This window comes from Phacochoerus africanus, chromosome 1, assembly GCF_016906955.1.
Source record: "Phacochoerus africanus isolate WHEZ1 chromosome 1, ROS_Pafr_v1, whole genome shotgun sequence".
Lineage (NCBI taxonomy): Eukaryota > Metazoa > Chordata > Mammalia > Artiodactyla > Suidae > Phacochoerus > Phacochoerus africanus.
Window position 1 is genome coordinate 107,067,180 of NC_062544.1, and position 21,115 is coordinate 107,088,294.

General features: G+C 38.7%; 1 protein-coding gene across 5 annotated transcripts in view; it reads left to right on the top strand.

The window, feature by feature from the left end:
- SNRK (SNF related kinase) overlaps positions 1 to 21,115 on the top strand; it is a 55,702-nt gene that overhangs the window by 23,105 nt on the left and 11,482 nt on the right. For all 5 annotated transcript variants that reach the window (XM_047771296.1, XM_047771304.1, XM_047771324.1 and 2 more), the window contains one exon: positions 17,549 to 17,690. In XM_047771296.1, coding sequence (XP_047627252.1) covers positions 17,549 to 17,690 — 142 coding nt within the window. The remainder of the gene's footprint in view (positions 1 to 17,548; positions 17,691 to 21,115) is intronic.

Here is a 21,115-nt window from a genome sequence, read left to right on the forward strand (position 1 = left end):
AACTCATTGCTGGTAGTTTTATCACTTTAGGTGATGGAAAGTCAGGCAGCAGATGAACCTGTGTGTGCTGGAGTGGAGCACATCCATGACTTGGCTCTGCTGGAACTGCTGGCCTTGTGGGGTGGCTCATCTAGTGAGGCTCCAAGTGAACTTTTGAGTACCTGAAGTTTTCTTTTACAAAGCAGCATTGGAAAAGACCTTCCTCTGCTTTAAAAAAAAAAAAAAACTAAAATATGCTTTAAGGATTTCTTCTTTATAGGAATTCTAAGGTGGGAAAACTGTTTCTTAGATCATGGACAGAACTTTTCAGTTGTTATAAAACCCTGACATTGTTTATGACTTCTTTTCTACTTCACTAAATTTTTAAAGATTATCTTCCAAGTTAAAATGAATTAAATTTGTTATCAGAAACTTTGTTATGTCACTTGAGATTCAGAGGCTTCCCCGGATGTTATAGCTCTGCAACTGAAAAACCCCTATATTAGATTCTTTCTAGTTTATAGACAAACCATTTCAAACATAAACTCTTCAGTCTCTGCATTAGTTTACTGTTTGCTGAATTAATATCAGGAGATATCATTGAAAGCTAAATTACTTAAAACATGGCTCCATATTAATACATCTCCAAGGCTTGGATTTAGAGACAGTGTGTAAGCTTTTGGGGATAGAAACAGAAAATCTGTATACACTCTGCGATTTGTAGTCCAGCATTTAATGAAGATTATTCATTTATGGACTTATGAGGAGTGTCCTCATGCAAATGGATATGCCAAAAAAGAGTTCTTTCCATAAATCTGTATTTTTCCCTACATTAAAATATAACTCTTTGTTGGTTCTTAGTAAACTGCGAATAGAGGGCAACATCCTCAGCTGCATAAAGAGCATCTACAAAAACCTATAGGTGGCATCATACTTAACGATGAAAGACTGAATGCTTTCCCCGTAAGTTCAGAAACTAGACAAGGATGTGCAATGCCTAGCAATCTTATTTAGCATAGTGCTCAAAAGGCATACAGATTGGAAAGGAAGAAATCAAACTATCTCAGTCTGTAGCTGACATGATTGCCTACGTTGAAAACCTCAAAGTATATAGCTACAGGAAAATTCTTGGGACCAATAAATGATTCGGCAAAATAATAGGATACAAGATCAACACATTAAAAATTAATTGCATTTCTATATACTAACAAACGTGGAGACTGAAATTAAAAACCCAGTAGTATTTACCTTCATGCCCCCCAAAATGTATACATCTAACAAAACACATAACAAACTAATTTATGCTAAAAATTGCAAAATGCTAATGAAAGGAATTCGAAGAAGACTTAAATGAATGGAGAGGCAAATCATATTCATAAATTGGAAGACAGTATAGCACAGATGTCAGTTCTTGCCCAGTTGATTTAATGCATTTCCTTTCAAAAGCCCTATAGAGTTTGAAGACATAGACAGTATTCCAAAATTTGTATGGGAAGGCCAAGGACCTAGAATAGCTAAAACAATTATGCAAAAGAATAATGACACTGTTTTCCCAGTTGCTCTTGAGCTCCAACCACACTGTCTGTTGTCACCTTTAGCTCCAGTTCTGCCTCAGGGCCCTTATGTTTCCCAGCCCGTGGCCCAAGCCTCACCTTCTCCTCACCCCTGTGCATTCTCTCTCTGCAGTGGGGGTGGTAATAGTTCCTGCCTTTAGTACTGTCATAGGGATTAGGTGAATGAATACCTGCGAAGTACTGAGCATAATGCCCGTCACAGTTGACCTTCAGCAGTGGCTGTAACTGTCTCAGCATCCTCCTTTGAGGAGAAATGTCTAGTGTTTCTGTGGGGCAGCAGCGCTGCCAGCCCAGAGAATTTTCAGCTTTCCTGGCCTCATTTTCCCTCCTGAGGTGTTCTCACCTCCTTTGGAAGTTTGGCCTGAGGGAATTTCTAAAATGTTGGCTCCTGGGCATGGAGGTGGTGGGGTGGGGGAGTATGAATGGGGGGAGCTGGCCCAGGACCTGTGTGCCTCTGCTTTTTCAATAGTGTTTTTAGTTGTGTTTAACTTTCAGAATGTTAGTTTGTGCTTAGGGAATAGATTGACTTCTAAAGAGGGGATTTTTCTGTGTGTGTGTGTTTGTTAGATTTAGAAACAACTAAATGAAAGTCCTGGTATTTATTTGATAACTGGTTAGTTTCTTGGAATTTTAGAAGAGTTTTTCAAACCTCCCAAAACAGTAACTATTTTAATGCAGAAATACTCTTGAAACTGAAACCACTTATATTCACTTCAGGTTGTAGCCTTGGAACCCTTTGGCGAGTTGAAAACATCATATCTGCTTGGGTGCTGTTTAAGCTTTGTATTTGTGGGAAGAAACATAAACCTGTAAGAAAAGACTAGTTTTCAAAACAAAAAAAAATCAGCGGAACAAACTTTGTAACAAATTTGGAATCCTTCTGGTCAGAATGCGCAATGGCTGGACAGACTCAGAGCTCTGATTGGTGACTGTGACTGTGGTGTGTTTTAAGAACTGCTGAAGAGTATGTGTGTCTGCTTAGGTCAGGGTGCTGGGCTTCATCACTCTGCTGTGTACTCCCTGAGGTGGGCCTTGCAGGATGGAAACTCTGCCCAACTTGTCCAGGAGTTGTTGTGACTGCCAGGATGGCTGCTTGGGGAATGCTTTCACCGTCACCTTGACACACAGTGTGGTTTACTTCCTTCAAGGGCTGTGGTGTCTGTCAGCCCTGGTGTCTCTGGTGTGTTAATGTTGACTTTGGTAGAGGAAGGTGGAGAGCAGACATGGCACAAGGCAGGGCAAGGCCAAGGTCACCCGCATAGACCACTGTAGAACCGGTGCTTGCTTATAGCTGTGATTCCTGTTCATGCCCTTCACTGTTTTTCTTTTCTTAGTCCCATCATTCTGTATAACTCATTTTCTGTATAACCTACTTTGTCTTTGGAAAACATTGATGTATCTTAGTTAATTTTTATTGACTTGTTATCCAGATGGTGATGTGTTTAAAATTATATCTAATATAGTGTAAGTGCCTAATTTAATATTTTAAAATTTTAATTCAGAATTATTTTAAACCCTGGAGCCTTTTGGGAAAAAATGGTGGGCCTTCAGCATTTGTGGCAATGTCTGGTGCATAGGAAAAATAGACTGTATGGAGTGAGACACTCCTTATAGACACACCTAAATTCTAGTGCCTGTGATGCAGCCAGGCATAGAGTAGGCACATTAGTTTGTGGATTAAAAAAAAAAAAGGCTAAAAAAAGAGGATGATAAGATGCAGGGAACACATGCCCTGATTGCCTTTTTCCTTTGGAATTGGATGAGGTGCTGCCAAGCCTAATCACTCCATGTGGCTTACTTGCTCCCCTTGCTCAATAGTGAGATCCTTGAGAGAGGGAACTGTGTGTGTGTTTGTAGTTTATCTATGTCCCATCCTCATCTCTTGGTAAACATGAAAAAATCTTAATGTTTGTTTAAATGAATAAATGTTACAGACATTAGCTAAATGAGAAAATTTACATTCTTCTAAACTTTACAAAGTTTGTGATTGCCCTCCATGGCTGTTACTGATCTCTTTGGTCACATCATAATTCCCTTTTCCTGCCTTTTATATGTATATTTAATGAGTCCTAAACACATCATGAGTCAGATGAAAGCTGTGGTTCCTCATTTGGAGTGCTGCAGAGGTACCTTTTCCAAAGTTTTGTGGACCATCATGAAGCAGCCCTTTTTTAGATCTGATCTTCCACATTTATGGGGACCCACTACTTTTTGACAGAAAAGATGAGCACAGGCACTTTTGAAATAAGCTTTTGGGGTATAAAATATAAGTGTGCAATACTGACCTCATTTTTTCTGTGTATCTAACTCATATACTGTATTTGAAATTTCCTAGCTATGACTTGGGAACATTGTAGTGGAAAATTGGAGGTAAGGTTATAGACAGGTCTGCTTCCCAAAGGAACATCATGTTATTGTGGGTACAGTGTTCTTTTTATTTTTTAAAGTCAAAATAGACTTAATTTGTCGGTATTTGATTTGTTTGATAGGATTTTTTTTCGAAACAATTTTATGTTAGTAGCAGAGTTTGTATATATTAACTTTTCACTGACATTTGTTATAGTTTAAAACAGACTTAACATGAATTGGGAACCCCAGTAGATGGCAGGGAAGCCCCCAGATGGTGTGATCTCTGTGTTCCAGGGTGCGATTCTCAGTTTTATACTCAGTAGTAATTAGTCTCTAGAGGACTGACACTGTTTTACCAAATTGTTAAGAGACTAGTGTATATGAATACAGGTTGATTGATATATGAAATATTGTCAGTTCATTATAAGCTTATATTCTTGCATCAGAGTAGCTGTATTTTCCTAACTTTGCCTTTTTTTTTTCAGATTTTTAAAAAGATGTTATACCTAAGATCTTCTGTTAGTTATAGTGTAATAGAAGTTGATTGAAATTTTTTTTTTTTTTTTTTGTCTTTTTAGGGCCGTACCCAGGGCACTTGGAGGTTCCTAGGTTCGGGGTCCAATCAGAGCTATAGCTGCAGGCCTACACCACAGCCACAGCAACGCTAGATCCGAGCCGTGTCTGTGACCTACACCACAGCTCATAGCAACCCTGGATCCTTAACCCACTGAGCAAGGGCAGGGATCCAACCTTCGTCCTCATGAATGCTAGTCAAATTCATTTCTGCTGAGCCCTGATGGGAACTCCCAAGTTGATTGGATTGGACCTTTTTCAGCAACATTTGTGATCTTTTTTTTTTTTTTTTTTTTGTCTTTTGTCTTTTTAGGGCCACACCCGTGGTATATGGAGGTTCCTGGGCTAGGGGTCAAATCGGAGCTATAGCTCCTGGCCTACACCACAGCCACAGCAATGCCACAGCCACAGCCATACTAGGTCTGAGCCATGTTTGTGACCTACACCACAGCTCAGGGCAACGCCAGATCCTTAACCCACTGAGCGAGGCCAGGGATTGAACCTGCGTTATCATGGTTCCTAGTCAGGTTCATTTCTGCTGAGCTGTGATGGGAACTCCCATTTGTGTTCTGTTGACACCCTGGAGGTCACATAATTCTTGTTTGGATTTCTGCCTCAGCTCTAGAAAGGGCTCTTTCCAGTCTGGAACTTTAGTTAATCTATTCCTGTTACTTCCAAGGCTTTAAAAACATGATTTCTGCAAATTATTTGTTTCTGCTGCAACAGGACCCTCAGTCTGCCACAACCCATTGTATTTCCCCTGGAAGCAGAAGAGTCCCCATGGTTTTAGTTTAGTCCTGATTTTTTTTTCCCATCAATCATCAGTTTGTGGGTGGGATACAGTGCTGTCTGTCCTAAGGACAGTTGTATTATCAAGTTGTCAGTAAACAGATTGATAAAAACTTCTTGGATTTACCATCTAGTGTCAGTATTAAAAGGAATTCACTGATCAGTAGAGGCAAGACTAGGTAGAGAATTTGTATTCCCTGACTTTCTAACCTTTGGCCCTTCTAGCTGCCGTCAGGGGAATAAAGGGAGCAGCTTTTCATGTGGTTAGGAGGCTTTCTGCAGTTGTTTTTGTGTTACTTTATGTAGGATAAATGAACTTCAGAATCCTTAGCTAACAGTGTCTCTTATCCGTGAGAGATCTTGCCATTGATTATTATTTTTTTTTACATTAGTTCTTGACTTGTTTCAAGCACAGTAGAGCACCAGGAAGCAAGCAAATAAAGTATCCTGGGATGCTGAAATGGACTGCCCTAAGCCCCTGTACAAAGCTCTTGTATTTTGTAGTTATCATCCAGGGTCTCACTCAGATCCTTATTTAGTTAATTTTACATAAAACTCTAGCAAGTTCAATAAATTATTTTTGTAGTCTTTAGCTGATAGGTAGGTCACACAGGGACTTCCTAGAGGCTGGCACACTGATAGCAACAAAAGAAGAGGAAGAATCATGAAGTCATAATTGAATATGATACGGCCCTTTGTTTGCTACCTGGAGTCCAGGTTTTTAGCAGGACTTATGGATACTTTTGGATAGGGTGAGATACATGCTTGCTATGGAAGCAGCTCTAAAAGGGGATCCTAGCTGGAACTATTTCTTATAAACCAGTGGTGGTTACTTTCTCTCTAAGTGAATGAACAGAGATGAACTGTGGCAAGGCCCAGGACATAAAGGGCAGGGGTGAATCTCTCCTGCAAATTCTCCCTTCATTACCAGCCTCTACGGTCTCATTTTGATTATATTTCAGCACCTGGCACAGTGCTTGGCAAAGTGGTGCTGTATACTTGTTGAATACATGTATTACTGTATGCTTTGTGGCTCTGTAGTGTATGGACTGATGCTCAAGGGCACCCAGGTATCTTAGCGTGATTTTTTTTTTTTCAAGTTTTAAAAAATATTATTAGCATGTTTTTTTTTTTTTTTTGTCTTTTTGCTATTTCTTTGGGCCGCTCCTGCGGCATATGGAGGTTCCCTGGCTAGGGGTCGAATCGGAGCCGCAGCCACTGGCCTACGCCAGAGCCACAGCAACGCGGGATCCGAGCCGCGTCTGCAACCTACACCACAGCTCACGGCAACGCCGGATCGTTAACCCACTGAGCAAGGGCAGGGACTGAACCCGCAACCCCATGGTTCCTAGTCGGATTCGTTAACCACTGTGCCATGACGGGAACTCCAGCATGGTTCTTTACCTATCAAGTGATGTAGAAAAAACAATGGGCCCTAATAATTTTAAATTCCTCCATTATCAGAAGTCATGAGAGAAAGAATTACTGAATAAATGATATTAGAATAATTAAATATTCCAGGAATAAGAAATGATAAATTCCCTACCTATGTCATATGTTATAACAAATTCCAGGTGAATTCAGTATTTGTATATGAAGAATTAAACCCCACCCCCTGAAAGTTGAATATTCATAAGATCTTGGTCTATCTATTAAACAGCAATCATAAGGAAAAGATGATAGATTTGATTTCATTTTGTGGGTATGATGCACGTATGTTAAACACAAAATTGTAATGGAAACACTGGGGAAATAATTTGATATAGATGATTACTTTTCTTATTCTAGAAAGAGCTCTTACAAATCAGTGAGAAAACTCCCCTAAAGTTGGTGAATTCTAGCGTGTGTAAATTATACCTTATGAAAATTGGGGGAAATTATCAGGGCAGTGCAAATAAAACAAATCTGTTATATCTTTACCTATCTTTTATACATTCCTCATGTATAAAATTGAGGAATTAATGCATATGTATGAGTATAGGGGGGAGCTTTCCCCAGGCTGCTAATAGAATCTTACTGTCATTACACATGTATTTCATACTCTGAAAAAGTAAATGTCAACTTTTAATAACAGGAAATGTGTGGTTATATTTGAGAGAACTTTCTAGCTAAAGTTTTAATCTGAAGGAATCTCAAAGTTGTAATCCTGTGTGGAGCCAACCAGGTTGTAGGTTTATTGTAATCCCCAGAAAGATATTAACACATTGATTTTTCTTTTAAGGTAGGAAAGTAAATTGGTGGGTTTTTTTTTTTTGTCTTTTTTAGGGCCGCACCTGCCGCATATGGAGGTTCCCAGGCTAGGGGTTGAATGGGAGCTGTAGTCGCTGGCCTGCGCCAGAGCCACAGCAATGCCAGATCTGAGCTGCATCTTCGACCTACACCACAGCTCACGGCATTGCTTAACCCACTGAGCAAGCCCAGGGACTGAACCAGCAACCCCTTGAATACTAGTCAGTTTCGTTTCTGCCAACCCATGGCAGGAACTCCCAAATATACTGTTTCAAAGTTTATTTTTCTCTGTCCTCAAATGAGAATGTTAAAAAGTCTTTTAACAAGTTCAACAATCTGGGATAATGCTGTGTCTTGTTAAAGGACACACCTTATTTTGATTTTGTAGCTCCCTGCCCAGAAAGCTGTGTTTGTTGCATTTTGAAAGAGAACCTGCAAGAGTCAGCATATGCAGGTGATTGTTATTAACTGGTATTTTAAAGGTTTATATATTTGTCTTAGGTTAGCACACCACAGTCTTATGCAAAAGACTCAGTGTTTTTAAAATCAGTTTTGAAAACATCAGAGTACACCATTAGCTATTACACTAAAGCATCAAGTTAGTGCAGACTTCACATTCATCTCTAGTCTGCATAATTGGTATTGTTTGCTTAGATAATTGAATTGGTCATTTTTATGTTTCGTACTGAATCTAAACATTGCAACTTTCTAGATCTGAGCCTAACCTGTGAAATTGCTTTATATTTTTCATAATCATGTAAAATTGCATCTTAAAGTGAAATCAAAGCCCCTGAGTGTCCATGATGAGGCAGGGCTCCAGTACACCCCCTCTTTGAAAAATATCCACATTGAAATTTATAGCAGAGGAATGTACTCTCATGCATGTTGCTGGCCAACATCCCTGATGGCCCTTGTTTCCACATTTAAAAAGTATTTCTTTTTTTTTTGTCTTTTTCTTTTTTGTTGTTGTTGTTGTTGTTGCCATTTCTTGCGCCGTTCCCACGGCATATGGAGGTTCCCAGGCCAGGGGTTGAATCGGAGCTGTAGCCACCGGCCTACGCCAGAGCCACAGCAACGCGGGATCCGAGCCGCGTCTGCAACCTACACCACAGCTCACGGCAACGCCGGATCGTTAACCCACTGAGCAAGGGCAGGGACCGAACCCGCAACCTCATGGTTCCTAGTCGGATTCGTTAACCACTGCGCTACGACGGGAACTCCTAAAAAGTATTTCTGATATATTAACATTTTAGATTTTGTAACTAACGTTGTAATAAAATTGGACAAAAATTAGAAATTTTTCCCATAAGCTTGTAAAAAAAAAGTATTTAGATTTCACAAGACACTTTTTTAAAGGATGTAATTTTGGAAAGGTATGAGTTCGTAACTGATTCTTGCTTCACCAAGACATATATTTATTTATTTATTTTGTCTTTTTAAGGCTGCACCCATGGCATATGGAGGTTCCCAGGCTAGGGGTCATATCGGGAATGTAGCTGCCGACCTACGTCACAGCCACGGCAACACCAGATCCGAGCTGCATCTGTGAACTACACTGCAACCCATGGCAATGCCTGATTTTTAACCCACTGAGCAATGCTAGGGATTGAACCTGCGTCTTCATGGCAGCTAGTCGGATTCATTTCCACTCATCCACAACAGGAACTCCCAAGTTATTTAGATATAAATACTTGGAGGGATTTTTCTGAGGGTGGAAATTCCTAGGAAGTCAGAGCATCCAGACTGACTTTGTCTGGGAAGGTACTGAGGTGGGTGATTTTGGTGGCTCTGGCTTCAGGATCACCTTTTCCTTGAGAACCCTCAGGTTTGTCTAGAAGCAAGAACATAGAACTAGAGGGTTGTGGCCAGCAGCACTATCCTGATGCCTTCCCAGGACCCCAATCCTCTCCCTAGGCACTGTAGAAATAAGATACCACCAGGAAAAAGGTCACTCAGGGAGTCTGTGGACCTATAACCCTGCCCCCCCCCTTTTTTTTTGATCACACTGTGTAATACTGTCAGGGATGCTTATAAACATCAGTGAGTTTAATATTTGAGTTTTCTTAATCCTTGAAGGAAGTTGTTTGTGCTAAAAATTAAGTATTTCCTACTATAGCTATTAATGCTAAGTAGGATGAGATTGGTCTATGCAGACATTAAGGGGATCTTGCAGAATGAAGGACCTCAGACCACAGGTTGAGAATCACTGGTCCAGTGAATACAGACCATGTCTAGACCCCCCCCCCCCCTTTAAAATTAAAGTGTAGTTGATTTACAGAATTGTGCCAATTTCTGCTGTACAGCAAAGCGACTTAGATATATACACACACATTCTTTTGTTCTTTTCCATCATGGTCTATCCCAGGAGATTGGGTATAGTTTCCTATGCTATACAGTAGGACTTTATTGCTTATCCTTTCTAAATATAATAGTTTGCATCTACTAACCCCAAACTCCCAGTCTATCCCTCTCCCTCTCCATTCCCCATGGCCGTCCTCACCAATGTCAGGTGGTACGTCATTGTGGTTTTGATTTGCAGTTAGTGATACTCAGCATTTTTTCATGTGCCCACTGGCCATCTGTACATCTTCCTTGGAGAAAAGTCAATTTAGGTCTTTTGCCCATTTTTTGATTGGGTTGGTTTTTTTGTTTTTGCTGAGTTGTATGAGTTTTTTGGTATTTTGGAGATTAAGTCCTTATTGGTTGCATCATTTGCAACTATTTTCTCCCATTCAGTAGATTGCCTTTTTTTTTTTTTTTTTAATGTTTTCCTTTGCTGTGCAAAAGCTTGTAACTTTGATTAGGTCCCATTTGTTTATTTTTGTTATTACTATTGCCTTGGGAGACTGACCTAAGAAAACATTGGTACAATTTATGTCAAAAAATGTTTTGTGTCTTCTAGTAGTTCTATGGTGTCATGTAAAGAAATGTCTTTAAGCCATGTTTAAGTTTTTTTGAGTTTATTTTTGAAACAGTTAATTTCTAATTCAAGTAATAAACGAATGTTCTTGTGAGATAATTCAAATAACGCAGAAGTATATTTGATAAAAAGCATGAAATCCCTTTTGCTTTCTCCTGCTGGTCCTACTCCTACAATCTAGAATGATACATGTAGTATTGTTTGCCCAGACACACTTTTAGAAAGAAACAGATAAGTAGTGGTGTCCACATTTTAGAGGAGAGAGAACTAAGACATGTAGAAGCCAGGTCACTTGGCCAAGAATATGTAGCTAGTTAAACGGCCCTGGTGGGGTTTGAACCTAGGTCTCTCTGATGCTTTAACCTAGGCATACTTTTTTCACTAGGCCATACTGAGAGAATTCTCACAGCTCTTAGGTTTTAGCCTGGCATCTATAAAGTTCATTTCCTAACTGGTATCAAAATGACTTAGGAAGGAATGTTGAGCTGGAAGAGAGTCTGCTGCTTGTCTGGTTTGGATGTGTGTGAACGTGTATAGTCCCACAGTGTGTGATTGATAACCTTTGGGTTCTTGAACTTTTCCCTGTTTTCTCTCCACTTGAAAAAACAAGTTTGCATAATGCCTTAAACAGCTGACACTGCAGCTTGTCCTTAATGACTCTCCCTCCCCTCACCCCACACACTCTACTCTCAGCACTTCTTAGTCCCCTTTCCCTTTCAGCTTTTTTTTTGTCTTTTGTCTTTTTTTTGTCTTTTTGTCTGTTGTTGTTGTTGTTGCTGCTATTTCTTGGGCCGCTCCCGCGGCATATGGAGATTCCCAGGCTAGGGGTTGAATCGGAGCTGTAGCCACTGGCCTACGCCAGAGCCACAGCAATGCGGGATCCGAGCGTGTCTGCAGCCTACACCACAGCTCATGGCAACGCCGGATCGTTAACCCACTGAGCAAGGGCAGGGACCGAACCCGCAACCTCATGGTTCCTAGTCAGATTCCTTAACCACTGCGCCACGACGGGAACTCCCCCCTTTCAGCTTTTTATTTGAAGTACATGAAGTACACTCACTACCCATGTACCTTAAACCTCGACTTCTGCTGCTTTCTGCGGGGCTCTACCTGAACAGTATTTGCAGAAGTACTGCTTTGTCTTTAGTTTCAGGCTCACTCCGTTCAACACACTTCTGTCGAGCAGGCATTACCTGGGTGCAGGGGACATATTCTGCACTCTGGGAGCTCTGAGCAATGGAGGAAGACAAGAGAACATCTGTAATTGCAGTGTATTATGGTGGTGCTGAAACTACCAGGTAGCCCAGGTCGCCAGGTTGGCAGGCGAGCATGGGGAGACCTCAGGGAGGGTGAAACACACGTTGGAATTGATGGGATTTCCCTGACATGGAAGTCAGAGGACCACAAAGTGTAGAGTCTGGGATAGGTGGGTGGTGGTGCCAAGTGACCAGGTTAGAACACAAATGAGGACAAATAGGTTTGGGTAAAAGATGATAAGCTTCTTTTGGGCAGCATTGATTTCTGAAGTCCCCAAGGTGTATTTAGGTGCATTCAGGTCTGGGAAAGAAGTTTTTTGAAGTAGGTGCGAGATGATGATATTCATTCTCACTCTTTTTTATAAAGAGAAGAAATGATTCCTTGTTAAATAATAAAGGTTTGCTTCTAACTGGAGTGTTGATAAACCAGGAATAATAGAGCTATTCTAAAACATGGACTTGTCCAAATTCTTTACTCCTCTTCTGCCTCACTCTTACACTGTTCAGATTACCTGACAGTTTTCTACTTTCCCTATGGTTTCTAGTTATGTCCCTTAGATCCAACTAGTTATCTTGTTCAGAGCAGAAAAGAATCTTTAGTAACCAGAGCTCTAGCTGATTTTAAACATAGGTGAGTCGTTCGTACTGTGTGGGTAGGAATTCACATCAGTAGACCATAGAGGTTAGGTTTCTGAATATCATACAAGAAGCAAAGATCCATGGAGTTCCCATTGTGGCTCAGCAGAAACTCATCTGACTAGCCTCAATGAGAACATAGGTTCGATCCCTGACCTCAATGCCTTGCTCAGTGGGTTAAGGATCCAGCATTGCCACGAACTGTGATGTAGTTTGCAGATGCGGCTCAGATCTGGCATTGCTGTGGCTGTGGCATAGGCCGGTGGCTACAGCTCAATTAGCCCTAGCCTGGGAACCTCCATGTGCCAAAAAAGAAACAAAGGTCCTAGGTTTTATTATAGACCCCCTGGAACCTGCACACTTCTACAGCAGTACTTGCTATTCTGAGAAAGCATTCCCTTTAACATTAGTATTGGGTCATATGTCAGTTGCTGTTGACCGTAGTTGGAACTGAAAAGTGATTGCATAAATTCTGCCACTTGTGAGTGGTATTGTAAAAGGTGCTGGTCCCAAATTCATGTGTAGCGGTTTTAGAACATTGTTCCTGTTGATTTCATGACTCATTGCTACACTGATAAAAGAAAGCCAGAGGGAAAAATAGAAGTTTCTACCTAAAACCTTTCTTCTGGTCTCCCTATTTTTATTACTTTCTAATCCCTCGTCATTCTTTTGCTGTCTAGATAGTTCACTTCAGAAATGATTTTTCAGAAAACCTCTCAGTAGTCGTGACATTCCCCCTCCACACCCTCTCACAGTTACTTTTCCTCAAATTAATCATTCTTTTATTCTATTTTATTTTCATTTTTTTCTTTTGTTAGCTTGCCTAAATGAACTTTGTAATATCAACTCCACTTCCAACTCTAGAAATAGCATAATTCAATTGATCATCATAATTATGATGAATTGACCTATTTAATGTCAGCAGATGAGACTTGGGCGCTCATTTTTTGAGATCTTATTTTCAGCTAGCCTGAAAGCCAGTAAGGGGATCAGTAATTCCCATCCTTTGTACTAACAGAGACTGTATTATCTTTCCACCTCACCCACAGTTCTATGAGTTGAAAGTTTTTGTTTTAATCAAAGGAACTGTATTCTATGAAGTGATATTTTCTTTTTCTATTATTAACCAAGGGTCTATAGCCAGGTCCAAAATAAAAACAAATGCTTCAGATAGTAGTATCAATATTAAGTACCATTTTTCAGATGGTTGATGTTTGTTAACCTATGGACCTTTAATATGAATAAACAATTCCACTAGTATTTTTTAAAGTGAAAATAATGTAAAGTCCCCATTCCATGCTCTTTCTCTAACTTTCCCCACCCATCTTTACCTCTCCAGTTACACACTTGGTGGATTCCCTTGTGGTCCTAGGATCTCAAGTTGAGGCTATGATCTTATACTTTGTGAGTTCGTAGTTTTAGTAGCAAGTTATTTTTTTTAACAGAAAAGATAATTTTAAATATCCACTAAATGAATTTTTATTAGGACAAGTACCACCTCCCTTCCTTTGAAGCAGTTCTTAGTCCTGTAATACCAGGTGTCTAGTCCTGGGAACCAAACCCCCGAGTTAACACCTTTTCCACTCTGAATTACTGAAAAGGCCTTCCCTATTTCTTTCCCCCCATCTCCATTAGTTTTTCTTCTTTGTGTTGGCTTTGGGCCTTCTTAAGCTTACTTGTTTCTATTACCCATTGTCTGTTTCTCAGTGAATTAGTAGCCCTGTAACAGCAAGGGGGTGTCTCATTTATTTCTGTGTTCACTGTGTCCAGAATAGAGCACAGATGAACAGGAGCAGGGCAGCAGCAAGCAGCCTCCTTGGGAGGGTTTTCTGTATGCTGGGCTCTGTCTTGTTTATATGGTTTCTAGCCCTTCTGTAATGGCCAGAACATCTTTAAGAGGAAGTACCTCACTGTTACTAATTTGATTAAAGGCACACTACTTTGTGTTCCTTTAGTGACTATTTTTATCTTTTTCCTTTGGCCCTTAGGATGAAAGGTTAATTCTTTTGGATGCGACGGTAAACGGGATTGCTTCCCTAATTTTGGGGGGTGGAGGGATGTGCCTGGGCTGTGGGATGGAAATACTGTGAAATCAGATTGTTATAATCATTATACAACTACAGATGTGATAAATTCATTTGAGTAATAAAATAAAAAGGATGAAAGGTTAATGATTCAAAGATAAGAAATAGAGTAAGAAGGAAATACAAAGTATGGACAATAAGAAGATGGAATAAACGGGCCCTTGAATAATGTTGTCTCAGTAAGAGGGTCATTCACCCTTTCCAAAACTTTACTGCCTCAGTTCTTCTCCAGTTTAAATGCTTCAATCATGTTACTTAGCTAGGTTTCTCAAAGTATAAGCATTTCCATGTTCAGAAATTATTTGAACCCTAACTGAAATAAGTGGAAGCATGTATATCTATTCCTTGTCATTTTTTTACTCTTCTAGTCATGTATCACTTCCTAACTAGCAGAGTGTGTTAGTTTGCTTGGGCAAATGATCTAACGTTTTCAAATAATGGACTTCCTTGTTGCTGTTCTTTTGGTTTTTTTTGTTTGTTTGTTCCGGGCTGCACCCACAGCATGTAGAAGTTCCTGGGCCAGGGATCGAACCTTTGCCACAGCAGCGACCTGAGCTACTGCAGTGACAGTGTGAGTACTTAATGTGCTGAGCCACACAAGAACTCCCTTTGTTGCTGTGGAGGTTAATATTTAACAGAAAAAAGAAAGTTTCTCTAACCAAATAAGAATTTGGGGTCATTATTAGTTGATATTTATATTATTTGTTATGTTTTTAGATCATCAGTTTTGTATAATTGTGCTGTCAGATATTATCTCCACTTTAGCATAGAGAAAAAATAAAAACCCAAATTAGTTTACCCACAGTTAAATTATGAGATGGTAGAAGAAATAGTGTAACCAAGCTCATTTTATAGAAATTATTGTTTTTTAGGATTTAAATGGAAAGATAGGAATATTCACATACATATGTATTAATGGTTAGAGTTGGTTATAGTAGTAGTATTGGACATTGTCAATATTTTAACAATAGGAGAAAGTTTTTATTTCAACTATCCTGATTTTTACATTTATGCATTTTTATAGTAAGACATTTACCATACCCCCTTCTTTGGAAAAGAGATAGCCAAGAATATATTATAAACAAAAACTTGAATTTCCCTGCTTGTGTAATGAACATGGGTGGGTTTACTTTACAGGTAATTTGTAGATTATGAGTATTTTGTAAAATGCAGGACACATGCATTAAAGAGAGAATAATTGTAATTGACGCTTTTTCATAGTGGTGGCCTGAGAATTGGAGCAGGTGACCAGAAATAGCAGATTCATATTGTACAAAGAGGGTTTAAGTTAAATATCAACTATATAAATTTCCTTTAAAAAGCTAATGTATATTCCTAGAATTGAGATTATAAATTATTCTCACTGAATATTTAAAAAAGCAGGTTCAATTAGTTACCATTACTCAGATTATTTGACTTTGAATGTGGATGGCCTCTGTTCCAAGATGGAGATAAAGAAGAGTGGGTCAGTGAGTGGAGGGGAGTCCTGAGCCGGTTTGCTGTAATTCATTGCTAGGGTAATTCATGCATCCAAGTAAAGCCAGGCGACCTCTTAGGGAAGCTGCAGAGTCAAGGGTTTGAACTGGGTGATTCTCAGGTCCCTTTAATTCTCATTTATGTAAATGATTTAATTTTAGCAGATATTTCCATATCCTTCACTAATTTCTATTGGAGCATCCTTAGTAAAATTTATTGTTTGTATAAAAAATATCACTGTGTATAACTTAGGGGTTTCTGCCTTTCTTGCCATCTTTGTTTACTTTGGACCACGTAAAAGATACATTATTAACAAGTTTTAGTTCTCATGAACCTATATAATTTTGGGTGTTGACCCTTAAATGAAAACAACAGTTGAGTGTTTACAGATGTAGTGACAATGGCCATGAGGCCTTGTCCCATACTCTGTTTTGCTGGTCCAGAAAGCTTTTTAAAAATAAATATATGTTATTTTATTTATTTATTTAGTATAATACGGAGTTCCTGGGCCAGGGATCAGATCCAAGCTGCAGTTGCAACCTATGCTGCAGCTGTGGCAATGCTAGATCCTTTAACCCACTGTGCTGGGCTGGGGATCAAACCTGCATCCTGGCACTGTGGTGATACCGCCAATCCCATTGTGTCACAGCAGAAACTCCTAGAAAGCTTCTTGATGTCTTGCTATATGAATGTTCATATAATCATGGCTATACTTTAATTTCTGGAAAAAGGAATTACTTGTGTTGTCCTTTCTAAATGGAGTCATCCTTTTTTTTTAAAAAAAATCTAAGAAAAGCATCATTTTTCCATCTGAGTGATGGCTTTGTTCTTTATTTAGTGGCAAGAAGTAGGGGATTATTTGTTATTACAGTATTTACCATAATGCTGGCGGTGAGAGGGTCCTTAGAAGTCAGCTAGTCCAACCTTAAAATCAGTACAGGAATGTCATATGCAGGAAATTAGGCAGGTGGTTACCCAGCCTTTGCTAGAATACCTACATCGATAGGAAACTTATTATCTTTTCCAGTGTTTTCATGGTTTTATTAAGTAGCTTATGCTGTTTTTTAAGTCCAAGTGTGCCTCCTGGTTACTTAGACCTTCAGTCCTAGTTATTTCCTCTGAAGTAACGTATAACCAGTCTTTTTCCTCATTGACATCCCAGCCCAGGAATATTGCTCTTCTCTCTGAGCTTTAATTTCTTATCTATGATGTGATCTGTTTATCTGACCAGGATTGAGGTTAAAGAACAACCTGGACAATTGTGACTTTAGGCAAAATTCTTCATATCTCAGAGTGTAAATATCATAGTTTTCTCTCTAGGATATAATGTAATGGGAAAAATAACAGTGTGTGTCTCTTGGTTTGGGAACCTTGTTGGGTACTTTCCAGTTGATGTTCTTGCCATTAACACATGAATTAATTCATTTCTTCATTGAACATTTATTGACCATTTGCTATGTGCCTGATACTTGCTTGGGTCTTAGGTGAATATAAAAACAGGGAACAAGACATATACCTTCCCTCCCTTACTGGGACTTTTCTTCCCTAGATCTTTTTACTTTCAGTTATACATTGCTTTTAACTGTTCAAAATAAAATTAGCTTGTTAGTGTACTTTTACTCCTCTTAGTGTTTTTGATTTTCTAACTAATTCAGTATTTAACAGTATGTCTTTGATTTGTAGATATATGGAGTCTGGGAGTGATCCTTTTCATGTTGGTGTGTGGGCAGCCACCCTTTCAAGAGGCCAATGACAGTGAAACATTGACAATGATCATGGATTGCAAATATACAGTACCATCCCATGTGTCTAAAGAGTGTAAAGAGTAAGTACAAAAAGATACACATGTGGGTTATTATCTTTGTTTATTTTAATTTTTGAACTTAATATTTCTGCTCTTGTTAAGTATGTTTTGGGGAGTTAACCCCAGAATATGATTTGACATTTAATATTGGTGTATAGAATGTATTAGTCTGTGTTTTAGATATGCAAGTTTTCAAGACATCCATCCATTCTATGCCTCTTACCCTCCAGGAGTGATGGTTACTTCCACTTGAAGAATTACCATAAGAACTGCTTTCCCTTTTTGCATGAGCAAAAAGCAGAACCACCTGGAATTATTTGACATTCCAGAGATGAGTTAGGGGATTTTGTTTCCTGAAATAGACCATCAACACATCATTTTAGGATTTACAGAGAGTGTCTCATAATTTTATTCATGCACTCCTCCCCCTGGTTGACTAAAGAGCTCTGTTTGGGGAAGCTCCCCTGTAGCACAGCAGGTTAAGAATCTGGTGTTGCCACCGTTGTGGTGCAGGTCACAACTGAGGTGCGGGTTTGATCCTGGCCCAGGAACTTCCATATGCTGCTGGTGCGTCAAAAAAAAACAAAAACAAAAACGAAGAGCTCTGTTTCGGTTCATGTGGCTATGGGAAGAAGTACATGCAAGTTGATTATTTGGCATTTAAAGTATTACATAGTACTGTGATATGTGTAGAGATAAATACATAATAGAATAAAAGAACTGTTTGAAGTTCAGTATTTCACTGATATTGTGGGTGATATTTTAAAATAAAGTCAGCTGAGATTATAGCTACTACTTGAAGGATTTTGCTATAGAAACAGAGTTTTTAGTTTCTCCCATTGGCTGGTAAAAAGGAAATCTGATAGCTTGAAGATGCTTAACCGTCTTTGGCCATGGTTAAGAACTTAGGTATTCAAACATTCTGGGTTCAAGTACTTGCTTTTCAGTTTATTAATGATCTTAAGAATGGTGGATACCTCACAGGGTTATTGTGAAAATTAATAAATTACTGTGCATAAAACTCATGGCTTAGTCCTTTAGCACATAAGTAGCACTCAAAGGAATATTAATGATTATCCTCATCATAATCCTTATGCCTTTACTATTATTACTCGCTACCCCAGGAAGCAATGCCACGGGTCTGTGGGTATACATTATGTTAGGTGTTTGTAATTCAAGGAGTATCTCCATAGCACCTTCTGAAAAAAACTAAAGCAGAGTAACTTAATTTTGTGTTGATATATATCATTGAGAAGAAGGGATAAAAAGTGTATGTAATAAAATGAACACCTTTGTACTCATTATCCAGCTTAAAAACAGCTCTAGGAGTTCCTGTCATGGCTCAGGGGAAACGAATCTGACTAGCATCCATGGGGACGCTGGTTTGATCTCTGGCCTCTTTCAGTAGGTTAAGGATCAGGTGTTGCTGTGAGCTGTGGTGTAGGTCGCAGACACGACGGATCTGCTGTTGCTGTGGCTGACATAGACTGGCAGCTGTAGCTCCAATTCGACTGCTAGCCTGGGAACCTTCATATGCTGTGGGTGCAACCCTAAAAAGACAAAAAAAAAAAAAATTAAAAAAGAACAGTTCTAACATCTTAGAAGCCTACTTTTGGTGTCTTCCTCCTAGAGGGATTATCTTAATAACCATAGGACCATTCAGTTTTCTCTTTTATCCTATGTAACTTTTACTAAGTTTTGTTTTTAAGGAACTTGGCCATTTTATTTAAATTTTCAAATTTATTGGCCCCATTTATTTATAACATCCTCTGAAGTCTAAAGTGGGATTGCTGCCATTTTTCATTCTGATACTGATTTTTTGCCTTCTCTATTTTGTCTTGATCAGTCTTGTCTGAGGTTTGTTAATTTTTTAATCTTTTTCAAAAACTACCTTTTGTCTTTATTAATTTACTATTTTTTGTTTTATGTTATTGATATTCTTTTGTCTGTATTATTTCCTTCTACCTACTTCATGGACCAATAATCCTTTTGTTCTTTTCCTTTTTTATGTCAGATATTCACCTCACAAATTTTCCTTTTTAACATAGTAGTTAAGGCTATGAATGCCTCCTAGTATCATTTTAGCTGCATCCCACTAATTTTGATGTATAGTCCTTTTGTTATTTTTCAGTTCTGATTATTTACCCTTTTAGAAGGTATTTAAAATTTCCAAATGTATAGAGTTTTTAGTTTTTTGTTACTCATTTCTAACTTAATTGCATTGTGATCCAAGAATATAGTCTGTATGGTACTAGTTTTTTTCAGATTGATAAGGCTTGCTTAATGGCTTAGCATGGAGTCAGCTTCTGCAAATAATCCTTTTGTTCTGAATTCAAAGAATGTTTGTTTTCTAATTGTTGGGGTCAGTTTTCTATAAATCCTTAAGATTAAGCTTGCTAATTATGTTATTCAAAATTACTTACATCCCTTCTGAGTTTTTTTGACTGCTTGACCTATCACTTACTGAGATAGTCTTCTGCTGTGTGAAAAGTATTTCATAGGCAACTAAAAAGTTATTACCCCATTAATACACCATAGTAAATTTATCTTTTTAATTCTAAAAAGTCCATCAGTTTTTGCTTTGGGTGTTTTGGGAGAATGTTGTTAGGCCCAAACAAGTTGAAAGCTGTTGTATCTTACTGGTGAATTGAAGCTTTGTATCACTATTTATCTCTAACAGTGCTTTGTGCCTTAAAGTCAGTCTGTGTTATCTAGATAAGTTTTAGCTAACCATACCAATCTTCTCTTGGTTAGCATTCATGTGCTGTATAGTTTTCCATCCTCTTACTTTAAATCTTTTGTTGTCTTGTTTGGGGGTACATATTTTTTAAAAATTGGGAGTTGGATTTTTGTTTAATCTCCTCTGACCATCTGGGCATTTTTGGCTTTTAATTGGAGAGTTTATTCCATTTATATTTATTGTGTTCACTGATAGATGTAGAGGTATTTGAAGTCTTTGCATTCTGATTTTGCCATCATATATTTTGGTTCTTGCAGTGGTACCTTGGTTCCTTTGTATTTTTTGACTGTGAGGTCAAATTTCTTGTAATATTACATAGGGAGTTTGCATTTACTTTTCTACTAGTTGCCTAGGGGTACTTCCAGCCTGAAACCTCTTAAAATTAACTTATTCAATATGTATATCACACAGATATGATATCACTAATTTGGACCACAACCTTGTATGAGGACCAGCTTGTAGTTCTTAAAAGAAATTCCCCCACTCCACCTCCATAGCCAGTTTTGAGGCAGGCAGTTTTCCTTCTTGACATCTTAGCAGTAGATTTATTTCTCATTTCTCATTCACCCTCACACTGAAGGGTGAATCAAGAACATCTATCAAGTTCTTTCCAAGAATTGCATCCCCCACCGTCAGTAGGCCTTACATGTTTTATTCTGTTTCATGCACTGAGTGTTTAAACAGAAACAAGCAGAAACAATCAGGC